The sequence below is a fragment of the Penicillium oxalicum genome, chromosome IV (genome assembly GCF_001723175.1).
Source record: "Penicillium oxalicum strain HP7-1 chromosome IV, whole genome shotgun sequence".
NCBI classification, from domain to species: domain Eukaryota; kingdom Fungi; phylum Ascomycota; class Eurotiomycetes; order Eurotiales; family Aspergillaceae; genus Penicillium; species Penicillium oxalicum.
This window is the reverse complement of record NC_064653.1, coordinates 2,079,398-2,092,259: the sequence shown is the minus strand read 5'-3', so window position 1 is coordinate 2,092,259 and position 12,862 is coordinate 2,079,398. Positions and strand designations below refer to the sequence as shown.

General features: G+C 53.4%; 5 protein-coding genes across 5 annotated transcripts; 2 read left to right on the top strand and 3 right to left on the bottom strand.

Moving 5' to 3' along the window:
• Positions 1-738: 738 nt before the first annotated feature.
• Positions 739-1,110, top strand: POX_d05506 (uncharacterized protein; the record flags this gene model as incomplete). The annotated part of the gene is made up of 1 exon (XM_050114351.1): positions 739-1,110. The coding sequence occupies one exon, from the start codon at positions 739-741 to the stop codon at positions 1,108-1,110; it is 372 nt and encodes a 123-aa protein (XP_049969302.1).
• A 437-nt stretch (positions 1,111-1,547) lies between these two features.
• Positions 1,548-2,306, bottom strand: POX_d05505 (uncharacterized protein; the record flags this gene model as incomplete). The annotated part of the gene is made up of 1 exon (XM_050114350.1): positions 1,548-2,306. One exon carries the CDS (start codon positions 2,304-2,306, stop codon positions 1,548-1,550), a length of 759 nt encoding a protein of 252 aa, XP_049969301.1.
• A 1,201-nt stretch (positions 2,307-3,507) lies between these two features.
• Positions 3,508-7,290, bottom strand: POX_d05504 (uncharacterized protein; the record flags this gene model as incomplete). Its single annotated transcript, XM_050114349.1, has 1 exon — positions 3,508-7,290. One exon carries the CDS (start codon positions 7,288-7,290, stop codon positions 3,508-3,510), a length of 3,783 nt encoding a protein of 1,260 aa, XP_049969300.1.
• Positions 7,291-9,448: 2,158 nt separating this feature from the next.
• On the bottom strand, positions 9,449-10,091 carry POX_d05503 (uncharacterized protein; the record flags this gene model as incomplete). Its single annotated transcript, XM_050114348.1, has 2 exons — positions 9,449-9,493; positions 9,792-10,091. The coding sequence occupies 2 exons, from the start codon at positions 10,089-10,091 to the stop codon at positions 9,449-9,451; spliced, it is 345 nt and encodes a 114-aa protein (XP_049969299.1).
• Positions 10,092-10,638: 547 nt separating this feature from the next.
• Positions 10,639-12,200, top strand: POX_d05502 (uncharacterized protein; the record flags this gene model as incomplete). The annotated part of the gene is made up of 2 exons (XM_050114347.1): positions 10,639-11,003; positions 11,093-12,200. 2 exons carry the CDS (start codon positions 10,639-10,641, stop codon positions 12,198-12,200), a joined length of 1,473 nt encoding a protein of 490 aa, XP_049969298.1.
• Between the last annotated feature and the right edge of the window lie 662 nt (positions 12,201-12,862).

Below are 12,862 nucleotides of genomic sequence, written 5' to 3'. Positions count from 1 at the left end.
GATGAGAGGCTTTGAATAGGACCAATGCTTCATCTCATTCCATTCACTGGAGCGAGAAGTGGTAATATTATTAGATTGTTATTCTACCAGCTGGACACGATACTACACCATTGCACTCCAGTAGCCAGACCTGGTCTCTCCCCCTCCATTTAATAGACAGATCCCCCTCGTGGAAATTCCCACCTCCGTATCTCGTTCTGCGAGGTTTCTAGGATCATGTTCACTCGAAGTTAAAGAATTTGGTTGAACCACCGCCAGGGTCGGATCGACATTTCAAGCGTCCGATTCGACTTAACCTGCCGGGTCCAGTAGTGAAGTCATCATAACGTGGGTTGCACCCGCGCTCGTCGCGCCAGACATCCCGCGAGGTATTTGCCCCCCCCTTCTTCGAACTACGGTTTCTCGGCTGGTCGACTGGATTCCCAGTTTCAGTCGGCTCTTTCAGGATGACGTCCATGTCAATGAGTACGCTTCCATAAGCTCTCTGCGTGGCCGATATTGTAGATATTATTATCAGTCATCATATATACCACACAGTCACCGCTATCTCTACTACCACACGTGAATTGATCAAATCTTTTCAAGTCCAGTCATACGTCTCCTTCCTTCCAATTGATCTCCAAGTCTCCTCCAGCGACCAGGTTGATCATACCAACCGAAACAGAAGAACAACCTATCTATCTTGGATCTCCAACCGCCGTAGCTAGGGCTCCTCCCCAATCCAGGTCGCTTCGCAAGATGTCCTCCTTCTTCACGCCTCGTCTCCAGAGAACCGTAGGAACTCGCACAGGCTCTCTTGCAACAAGAACACCCCGAGCTCCGGTTCTGAATCGAGATCTGGGCCGCGCTCTCTACTCCAGCCAGGGCTACGGTGATGGAAAAGGCGATCCGGCCGCTGAGAACCCAACCGAGCAAGGCGTGAGCTCTCGCAGTCGGGAGTTGGAACACCCCGGTCCTGAACAGCATGTGAAGAAGCCTTCTTCTTCCTCCTCGAAACAGATTGAGAATCACAGTGATCGGCGAGACGGCAGTGAGGCTTCGGGTACGTCGTCGTCTCCGTCCAACAAGCAAGGCTTGGAGAATGAACTGGCGCGAGGCCGGGGACAATGATGGATGAATTGGTCTGTTGTGTATGATGTATGGAGTGTCGGAGGTGTTGAGAGATTCAAATTGGGCAGTCGGACGGGATGATGTGATTTGGCATTCTGGCTATACTCCCACCTGCACTCCCAAGACGAGTGTTTTCTGTCCAATGTGTAAGATTATAAAATTCATCTGCGATACCGGTAGCTGATTCCTGTGGGAATACCCGACGTAGTCGAGTCACCGTGAGTAGCCAGCTACTGTATATTTCACTGCTCTCAAGACAACGCCCAGCTCTCCACTCGAGAGCTGAAAGCATGTGTATTCTAAAAAGGTAACAACATAGTTCATACAATATTGCGTTCCCGTCATTAAACCCGATAGTATTTCATGAAATGCTTCACACAGCACCTCTCAAGATGACTCTTGACTCCCAAAACCCTCCTTCCCAAACCTCACCCCCTTTAGACACTAATCATGCGCAAGAACCGATCCCCCAATTCATTCGCCGCCATCGGGTTGGCCGCACTGACCAGTTCACGATGCAGCGTCGTCGAGCCCACCTTCTCCGCCAGTCCCTCCACCATCTCCGCTCCCGCCGCCCGCAACGCCGACTCGACCTTTTCAATCTCCCCACCCATCAAGGTCTCCATCATCTTCTCTTCCGCATCACTCCACGACGTAATCTGATACCCCTTGTACACAAATGACCCATCGCCCGCATACTGGGTACTCAACAGCGCATACGGCCCGTGACAGATCACCGCCGTCGGCTTGTTCTCCTTGTTAAAGTATCGCAGGATCCGTCCCAACTCCGGATCGTCCCCCAGATCCTTCAGAGGCGCGTGTCCGCCGGGGATAAACACGCCTGCAAACGTGGCCAGCTCGTCGTCACCGAGGGACTGGAACGTCCGGGGCCGAGTGAAGCCGTTCTCTTTCTTCATGCGCTCGATGAGATCCTGCTCGCGACGGCGTTCGTAAAAGTTGCCTGCGTAGGCGAGGAGGGTCTCGCTGTTGGGGTCGGGCGTGGGCTCGTGGCCCTTGGGGGAAGCAAAGGTGACTTCGTGGCCGGCGTCGAGGAGCTTCTGTAAGGGTTTGGCAAGTTCTTGGAGGAAGAAGCCGGAGGGCTGGTCGACGGTTTCGCCCTGGTGGGCGCCGCTGGTCTTTTTCATGGGGAAGGAGTCGGCATCGCTGAGGATGATGAGGACCTTTTTGGAGGGCATCTTGTAGAAAATAAAAAAAAAAAATAGATGAAAGTCTTCGTAGAAGTGTAGGAAGTGGTCAGGGGTGTTTATTCCGAGTGATGATGGTTCCCAGAATGTTTAGGGTGGTTTGATGGATGTAGGTGTATGTAGATACCGAGACAAGAATTGAAATTGCGTCAGCTACCTAAACTAGTGAGCAAAAAGAGGAACCCTGGTGACAGTTTTAAATCAAATGACAGAGGATGTCTGCCCGGCTTTTCGAATCAAAATGTGCAATGCTAGTTTCTCCGGCATGGACATCCATCCATGAAGCCAGGAAGAGGATCTTGTTGACATCGTAATGACGTACCCCGCAAGTAGTGCATTCAAGGAGAATCTGAATTGCGCTAGTAAGCAACCAGTCGTCCTTCGCGGGTACACCGCCGGGGGACTAGAGGGTGTATGTGAAAGTAGACAGTCATCATCGCATCTGGACGTCATTTTTGAACTACCAGACGTCAGGATCATCAGTATGGCCTTGGTGGTCGTTTCGGCAGTTCTGCTGGTGTCGCTCGTCTCGGCGGCGTCGTGGATAGATTCTTGGATAAAGCCCTCCACAGAGCACCTACGGCCAGGATAAAGGCAGGCGTCTTTTCTGAGACAGCCAAAAGTGAGAGAGATGGAAGAAATCGTGAAACTTTTTGTATTTATTGAGCGCCTTGGGACGTGGGAGTTGAGAGGTTTCTATCGTCATGCTCAAAGCCAAATGGTATACAGCCAACATAATCGCGTCTCACAGAAAACCAGAAAAGTAAGAAATCCAGCCCAGAACAATGTCCCAGCATGGAATGTGACATGTATCGCGATCCCAAACCTGGGTATGAACAAAAATCAATCCCCCCTTTTAATCGCCCGCTCAACGCCAAACCCTCGCTGGATGCCAAAAGCGGTATAAAACATGAGAAACAGAACACGTCACAGAGTACAAAGCGGAATGGGTCTGAGAGGCAGAGATCATATTAGAGACCGTTGCTGGTCCCAGACCAAACAGGGTCAAGATCAAATACCTCACCAAGACGAAAAGCACCGGTGAAGGCAAAATCCAAAGTCGTGGGACCCCAAGCCGGGATCCAGCCCTGGCCGAATGCCGGGCAGTTCAAATCTATTGGCAGCGGGAATCCATTCGACAGAGAAGAAAAGAAGAAAGAGGGTATCAAAGTCGATGCGATTCGGATATGACTTAGGCGGAAGGAGCAGCACCAACCAAGTCAATGATCTTGCTTGCCACTGCGGACGGATAGCCGCGGGAAACCATCTCGTGAACGATACCGGAGGCGGCTGCCCGGTCGTCCGCGGCAATGTAAGCACGTGTCATGGCCTCGTAGGTACTGGGCTCGCGCTTCTCAAGGCCGATGCCGTCGTAGATAGCCCTCGCCTTGGCAACATGGCCGGCAGATGACCAGCCGTGAATCAAAGTGTTGGCAATGTACGCCGTCATTTCAACGTTACGCTGCTTCATGCCCGCAACAACGCCCTCGGTGTCTGCCACCTGATCATTGGCCACCATGCCCTCGAAAAGAGCTTGGTAGAGGCAAGGCTGGAGACGCACACGAGAGTCGGCGAGCACAGAATCAAACACCTTGCGAGCGGCCGGAAGGTCATGCTGCACACAACCCTTGGCGTGGACCAGGGAAGCGTAATGCACGGCATCCGGTTGCACACCCGCGGTTTGCATGTCATGCAGAACACGCTCCGCAGCCGGCATGTCGACAGGCTCAAGCGAAGCGTAAGCATCAATGAGCAGCTTGTAGGTGTGCGTCGTGGGCTGAATCTTTCGAGTCTGCATACGCTCGTAGTAGGCGAGGACCTTGGATCGATCTCGCTTGGTGTTCAGGAAATACTGGATCATGGAATTGTAGGGCGCAGGACGGGGCTTGTAGTTGGGCATGGACTCCATCTCCTCAAACATCTCTTCCGCAAATCGCTCGTCGCTCACGCGGCAAAGGGCGTTCACAATGGTGCCGTAGGTGACACTGGTGGGACGCACATTGTTGGCCCGCATCTCAGCGAAATACGCGAGACAGTCGTCAATGCGACGAGCTTTGCCGAGTTTGCCAATCAAAGCATTGTAGAGGAATGAGGTCGGCTCAACGCCCTCGGCAACAGCGCGGTGGAAAATCTTGAGAGCCTCGGTCGCCTCGTCAAAGGTCTTGGTCGACTCCTTCAACGTGGTGATGTAGAGACCGAAAGTGTTCGCAGAGGGTGCAGACCCAAGGCTCAAGAGTTCCTGGTGATATTGTGCAGCCAAATGCCGATCACCAAGGGTGAGGCAGGCCGCAACCATGGCATCCAGGATAGAGACCCAGCCGTACTTGACGGCGTTGTGCACTGGATTCAGCGGGACATCCGCGCGAGCCATCGCGTGGATATCGTGCACCAATTCCATACGGCCGACCTTGGCAGCTGCGGTGATGAGTTTGGCGTAAGTAATGTACCGAGGGTGACGTCCGGCACGACGCATAGTCTTCAAGCGAGAGAGTGCGTCGTTCAAATGAGTGTCTGCACGGCCGGAACCTTTCTCGAGCTCCTCAGCAATGATTGCTGAGCCTCGGAAGTCGGTTCCTTGGGCATAAGGGTCAAAAGAGTCCGGACTGACCGAGGCGCTTGTCATATGAGAGTCGGCCATCGAAACAGGGCTGTGGCGATCTACGACGAGAGGTGCCTGGCTCAGAGATTGAACGTGGTCCCGCCATCTGAGAACAATGTCAGGACGGCTAACAAACACCTCGGCAACAGCTCGATCGACGAGACGGACGGTGTAGGCATCAAGAGGAAGACTGGCGGCCAGGACCACGTCGAGCATGTGCGCAAAGCGGGCCGGGTGAGCCACGTCGAAGAGCAACGCGCTGTTGCCGGTCAACATGCGGGCCTGCACTTGGATGGCTAGGGTAAGATCCGTGGGATTGAGCTGTGAGATACCCATTGGACCAAGATTGGCGACGGCGTGCTCCGCAAGAGGGGAGACAAGACCACCGTTTTCAATCATGGCCCACAATAGCGTCATGGAAGCCTGAGGCGAAAGAACGGTAGCTGCCTCGGTGAGGGTGCGACCGAACAAATGCAAAGACTCGACAATTTGCTCACGGACGGTGTCGGCAACAGTCGTTTGATTGGCAGACGCCTTGCGGATGCGGGCAAACATGTTGCGCGCCTCGTGGAGTCCATCCTCGACTTGACCACTCTTCAAAAGGGCGAGGGCATACATCGTTGTCGGTTGGACCATTTCCGGAATTGCCTGACCGACAGTATTCAGCATAATCCACATGGACCGAGCCGCGGATACATTTCCTTGGCGCACATGGAGGGCCAAAAGGGAAATCGCAGGGGGTTGGCGAACGTCAGGTGCGGTGGATAGGCGATCGTATGCCTCCGAAGCGGTGGTGAGATCGCCAGCATCGGCAGCAGCAATGCAGATCCGGGAGATGGCCTGATCGCGGGCCACATCATGCAATCGCTCCTTGGCATGCGTCAGGGCCTTGCCGTAGTCTGCGGTATTCAAATAGTGCTGGACAAGGGCGTCCTTGACAATCACCGACTCAATGGCCGCCCAGCGAGCTTCACGATTTTCAGTGACTCCGTCAAACGATGACTGAATCCGGTCAAGGAAGTGCATTGCACCTGCTTCCTTGTCGCATGACAAGTATGCCCGGATGACAGCTGCGTAAACCTCACCGTCCATGCGATCAATGATGCTGAAAATGCCATTGTCATCGGACACGGCCATGTTTCGGTATTCATTATAACACTCGACTGCACTGGACAGGTCACCAGACCGGGCAAAGGCGTCAATCATCACGGGGAAGATGGATGCGTGGGGAGTGGCTTTGTGAGACTCCATGTGAGAGTATACGCGGATCATGTCTTCAACCCTGCTCTCCCGGGCACAGGCTGTAATCAGCTGCCGGTACAAGTTAATGGGGAAGACCAGACCAGGATGACGGGTCGTGGCTGTATCAAATAGCTTCACCGCAATGGCTAAGGAATGATCCTCGGCGAGCAAGTCGCGCTCTAGTTCACTGGATTGCAACATGAACTTGCCCGGCTCTTCCATACCGCCATACCGAACTCGCTCCTGCTCAAGAACCCCCTTGGCCTTGATGGTGTGGTGAGCCCGGGTAATCAGCAGCTGGACGAGGGTCTGATAGGTGTCTTCGTCGGGAATTACCCTGCGACGGAGCATATCAGAATACACATCGAGAGCCTTGTGAATGGCATCAGCAGCCTCCGGGTGAAGACGGATCGCGGCAACCAAGAGAGCATTGTACGCAGCCACAGTGGGAGTCAATCCTTCACGGAGTATAGACTCGAACGCTGCTGGAATCTCCGCAAAACTCTCATCGGTAACCAGCTGCACAACGCGGTCCGAGGCAATTTTGCTCTCCTGGGAGATCGCATCCGACAGAACAATGTCATCCACGTTGGACTCAGTAACGGCCACTTCGGATGCAACCGAAGCTTCCTCGGCCTGTGCCTGCTCCTCCTGAATCTGGATCTCTCGTGCGACAGCCTCTTCCACTTGCGCGCTCACATTCTCGTTGGCCGCTGCTTTAGACAGATGAGGGGTTTCGGGAGCAGGGATACCCTCCTCCGTGGGCTCCTCGACTCCGTCTGCGGGATTCCAACCGATACGGCGCGTGAACTGGAACTGGCGCCAATCGGTGTCATCACCGGTCAGTTGAGCGTGCTGCCATGCCGCATAATAAGCGGCAAGGCCAAAATCACCGTTGCCACCCGCAGCCTGGCCTGCCTTAGCACCTGCACCCGATGAACTTGAAGCTGTGGAGAAAGCATTCTGTAATTGGGTTGTTCGGGAGAATTTTGCAGCTGGCTGAAGGGCAAGCTGGTTGAGGGTCGACTGCGATGCGTATGACTGCGACGCCGCGACTACCGACTGAGCATAGCCATGGGTGAAGGCTTTGGTGAAACTCTGGCGCGCGAGATGGGTGAACGGCTTAAAGACCATTTATCTAGCGGGAGTCCTCTTCACAGTGAAGAGGCAAAACTGGAGGTATTATGTGCACGTTAGTTGCTGTGCACAGGGACATCAACAGGCATCGTTTAGCGCCAGCGCAAAAACTTGGCTTGCTTACCTTGCTCTCAAAATTAACAGGACAGTGCAGGTTCATTGAACGACTCTGGTCGCCAATGAACGCGCTGATTTTCAAGGGTGTGAGAGAGAATAGGTGATGGAATGGTATTAGGTGTGACACGGATAGACACCGCTAATGTGGAACTCCTCTTCAGATTTGATTGTCGAGGGAGGAAGTATTATGGAATAACCCGTAGGAGAAGGGGGATGGATAGAAGGACGTGTATGTGTGGAATAGAAGAAAGGAAAAAAATTTGTACAGGCAGAGGCGCAACGCCTCACAAATAAGGAATGCAGGAGATTCTGGAAGGTGAAGGAGTCGCAGCGCAGTGGGCCTGGCTGATTGTGCTGATGATGGGTCCCCTTGGCCCTGACACCTCGACAGGCCGATCCTCTCCGGGCAAATCTGGTGTCGGATGTACTTGGTACTTTGGAGCTGTCGCGTGTGGAGTCTGTGGGCTGTGACCTGCACTCCGGCGTGGTACAAAACATGGTTACCTGCATTTGACGATGCCATAATGTCATTGCTCTCTCAAAACACTTCCCATTTCCTCGACATCAAATACAATGTCCATTTAATCAACAGTAGATTTATCCGATTTCAAGAGTTGCAAACTGATGTATAGTCAATGAAGGGTTCACCGTGACCTGTGACCAATCGGTACGCCAGTCCTCCCTAGAGTCCCTACTGCCCAAGTGTGTCTGGGGTACATGGCTAGCGAAACTCATCGACCCCCTTGAAGCATCCAGATCGTCCTGTGGCAAAAAGAATTAAATGATTTTCCTTCATTCGAACTTTTTGATATTGTGAATTTCAGGTTAGGACCAGAGATCCCATGTCAAATCCTATCAAATGATTCGAAGAATGTCGATATACTTTCCCATCGGTTCCCGAGTCTCCAGCGACCAGGTCAGGTCAGGTGGCTCCATGGACGGAGAACAGTGAAAAGTCCGACAACAAACGGATGCAAGTATACAACCAGCCAATGACAGGGTGGAACGGCTTGAACGATCGAGGAAGGATGTGTCTCAAACAGTGCAAAGGAATCCCAAAGGGGCAAGACGCAGGGCGGGATGAGTCACCCACTTCCGGTTCTTTTTCTTGTCCGCTTTTCGGTCGGAGTCGTCGTTCTCGTTCCCCGTCGGCGCGGCGTACCGAATTGTCCGACGGCGTTAACGGTCTTTACCTGAACCATTGAACATACCCGCAAATCGTAGGCCACAGCTCGTGCTTGGCTTTGTCCAAAGACGCTGTTTGACCATTAACTACCACATGAGACGGGCATTGATGGTTACTGTCGGACATGGGTCTATCACGTACAGTCGGGCTACCGGAGGACGGACACACTTCTCGGACGAGTGCAACACTTGATGTTTTTCGCATTCGATTTAGTGCGGCTTTGCCTCCCCCAATGACGTGGGGTGGATCAAACATGAATAGTTATGGAAGCGTCACCTCTAGGCCCACACTCGATCGATCTTGCATACTTTATCTCAAATCTCCGGCCAACGGGGCCAGATGATAATGCAGCTAACTACGGTCTGATCGTTGATCTACACCAAAAAGGAAGCTTTGACAAAATCCTATCCACAGACACGGCATGACGTTGCCAAGGCCCATCGGCCGATGACTACACGTTTGTCCACGTTGAGGTGGAAACCGGATCACCGATCTGATTGTCCTGCTATAGAGTTTCCGTTTTGTCATTGGCTCCCCCCGAGCCAAGTAGGATCTGGATTCAGATCTGAATCTAGATCTCAAACCCGCCCCTGGTCATGCAGAGATTGTAATCTCGAGTGGACCGACGCAGGACTGATCTCAAAGAGGTCACATTCTCACTTATATTATCATTCGCCGCAGTTGACCCTGAGACATCACAGCTCTTCCAGACGGGGCCATTTCCTAGGAAGGAGAACACGTTGGCGACCTTACGAGTCACAGTGGCGGGGAGGGGCCTATCAAGATCTCACTCCAGCTTGGTTACTGTTGCGTCGACGATATATTAGGTACTGCCAAGGTCCTGGTTTGCCATCAAGATTGCTTGTGTCCCCGCCCCACTCTTACAGATTCGCGGAGCTGGGAAATACGTACATGTAATGACTCAAAACGTGTAGAGCTCCGACTCAACTGAATTGGGGTCTCCCTACTTGAGCCTCAGCTATTTGCGTCAGGTCTCCGCACAAGCGTGCGTTAGTACCACGATTGAACAAGCGGAGCACAACCTCGGGGGTTGGTCACAACTTGTTTCCATATCACAACCGTCAAACCTTCCCCGGAGCAGGTTTCGGGTGCAGGTCATAGCCATCCGTGGTGCGCTGGCTGGTAGGCTAGAATCATATCCGCTGGTTCATAGTACAGCCTGTCGAATACTTACTTTCGCACGTTTCGCCATATTTCCTGCAGCAGTCAATGCCTCCCATCCACGATCCATTTTCAAAAGTCCGTGCTGCACGTCAGTGTCCAGCCAAGACATATGTGGATAGCGGAACTTGGTCCCATCCCTCGCAGGATTTGGTTGAGCCATTCCAACAGTGAATTTTGGGCCTCGGCTGTCAAGACAGGCCAAAAAAGTCACAAATGCTTCAGTTTCAACTTCGGCCACTATACTGTAGGTATTTCTGTCGATCCTAGCAGAATAAATCTTCAGTCGTGGCTCGAAGATCAAATCGGACATCTTTAGATCTGGACAGTTGGACAGTGGTTTGAAGAAACGCCGGGGTGAATTCTTGGGCCCTCAATGAAGGGTCATGGGGAACTCGACCTTGCAAGCATGCAGCACAAGATCAATTTATATGTAGTCCATTCTTAGTGACCCAAGGATGAGTCAGTCTAGAAGTCTTAGTTGAGCGCGTTGCATTTTTTTTTTTTTTTTTGCTCCTGGAATACGACCGCGAACAGAGCATTGCTTGGTGAGTCCATGTCACTAGTCCCTTTTAGGAGATTCAAATACAATCAGCCCTCACCGGATCAGGGGGCGACTTTCTACACACAAATCATTACGTTGCTGCCCACAAAAACCCTCCACAATAAGCCACGCTCTTGGAGACCGACAAGGAAATTGAAAAGCGTCTTTCTCCTAATCATAATTCTGTAATCGGCGCGGAGCGGTCAAGTCTCACTCTCGACATAAGAACATCACCTTTTTGCGGGGCGTTCTATAATTGCCTACACTACTAACTCTCCACCCCGCCTTTCCCTCCACAAATCTTTGGTCGAAATCCATGTCCCCCCAACCCTCTTCCATCACGGCCTTGTCCGCGCCAGGCAAGGTCCTCTTGACCGGCGGATACCTTGTCTTGGACCGCGCATACACCGGCACTGTTTTCGCGCTCGATGCGCGCATCCACGTGGTTGTTCAGCAGCAGCAGAGGAGGGGCCACCGCCGCGGCCCATCCACCGCGAGCGCAGATGTTCGATCAGCAGCACCCAGCGGCGGTGCCCACGACGACAAACCTGACGATGAGGGGCTAGAGTTTCAAGATACTGTTGTGGTGCGATCACCACAATTTGTGGATGCAGTCTGGGAATATGGCGTGCAGCGATGCGAGAACGGTGGGGGCGTCAAAGCAATCCAGAAGAGCAATGGGTAGGACATCTCGCTTTGCCTCGATGATTTCATGTGACGATGGCGCTCTTTCTGAGGTCTGTCGACTAACTTGCGCATCGCATTCGCAGGCCACGCAATCCGTTTGTGGAGACCTCTCTCAGCTACGCCCTCACGTATATCAGCTACGTCGCTGATTCCAAGGATTTTGGATCCTTGTCAGTCACCATTCTCGCGGACAACGACTATTACTCGGAGACGGCTACCTCGAAGGCGCACTCTGCACGGGAGCCGTCTGGACGCTTTGTCAACTTTGGCGTCCCTTTGTCGGAGGCTCACAAGACGGGTCTGGGCTCCTCGGCCGCCCTCGTCACCGCGCTTGTCTCGGCTTTGGTGATCCACCGCACCATGCAGGCGGATGACCTTGCTGCTGGCCGAGACAAGCTGCACAACCTGGCTCAGGCGGCCCACTGCGCGGCTCAGGGTAAGGTCGGGTCAGGATTTGATGTAGCGGCTGCAGTTTATGGTTCCTGCCTCTACAAGCGGTTTTCGCCCGCGATCCTGGAGGCCATTGGTGATGTGGGCACCAGTGGCTTTGATGAGCGATTGTTCGCGATTGTGGAGGACGTGGACCCCCAGCACCCCTGGGATACCGAGTGCGTTGACTTTGGCATGCAGCTCCCCCGCGGAATGCAGATGGTCCTGTGCGATGTGGAGTGTGGCTCACAGACGCCCTCGATGGTCAAGAAAGTGCTCGAGTGGCGGAAAAACAACCGGCAAGAGGCCGACACCCTCTGGGGCGCGCTCCAGAATAACAATGAGCGGCTCCGACAAGAACTGAAGCGTCTGGCCCAACATCCCGATGCCAACGCGGACAGCGAGTTCACCGAGATCGCAGCCCTGATCCAGCGTACTCGCCATCTCATCCGCGCCATGACTCACCAGACTGGTGTTCCCGTGGAGCCTCGCGTGCAGACCGAGCTGCTGGACAGCTTGACTGAGATCGATGGCGTTGTCGGAGGGGTCGTTCCTGGTGCGGGAGGCTACGATGCCATCGTGCTGCTGATCCGTGACGACCCCTTAGTCATTATGCGATTAAATGAGCGCTTTGAGAATTACCAAAGTGCCGTTGAAGATGACTTTGGCGGCAAAATTGGCAAGGTCCGCCTGCTGGGTGTGCGGCATGGGTCGGAGGGTGTGAAAAACGAGGTGATTGATCAATACGCAGGCTGGGTGTAACCGCTCCGACCATCTGTCCCTTTGCCCCCGAACACTTGCTTGGATTTGACGACGCCTCACTTGGTCGACAGAAATTTTCTCCTTGCATTTCCTCAATTCTCCTCAGTCATGTTCAACCCGGCCTTTTTCCCTCCTCGGGGTCATTTACACGAAACGGACTCGGCAAGAGATCTCAAGATGAACCTCGAGGGGACAGGGGGGGGGGGGGGGGAGGGGAAGAATACACGATAATCCACGGGCCCATCACCTCGTACGAGATAGATAAGACTCTAGTATGAAAGATACCCGGCATGCCCTTTTATATTCTCACTACCACTTCAGTAGGCCCTAGGTCCCTGAGTATGGTTCTTCCCTTTCGATGATGTAGTTGCCCCCCAGTACCACCACCACATGAAGCCCTGTTGGAACAGCTGATTGAGATACGGAGCCCAGCGCTTCCCTCCTGCAGCCTGGCAGAACCTTCATTTTGTCTCCCTCGCTGATCTCTCGTGCTGGCGCCGTGGAGTGTCTTTATGAGAATGACCGATGCTGCATCGGGATCGACGAGACTCTGGACGGGGAGATTGCCTCTGTATTGATTTTAGGTACCCGCGCCAAGATCGACAGTCAGTGGCTGGCCTCTCCTGCCGGGCATCGCCAAGGAGGAGATGATGAACGCAATC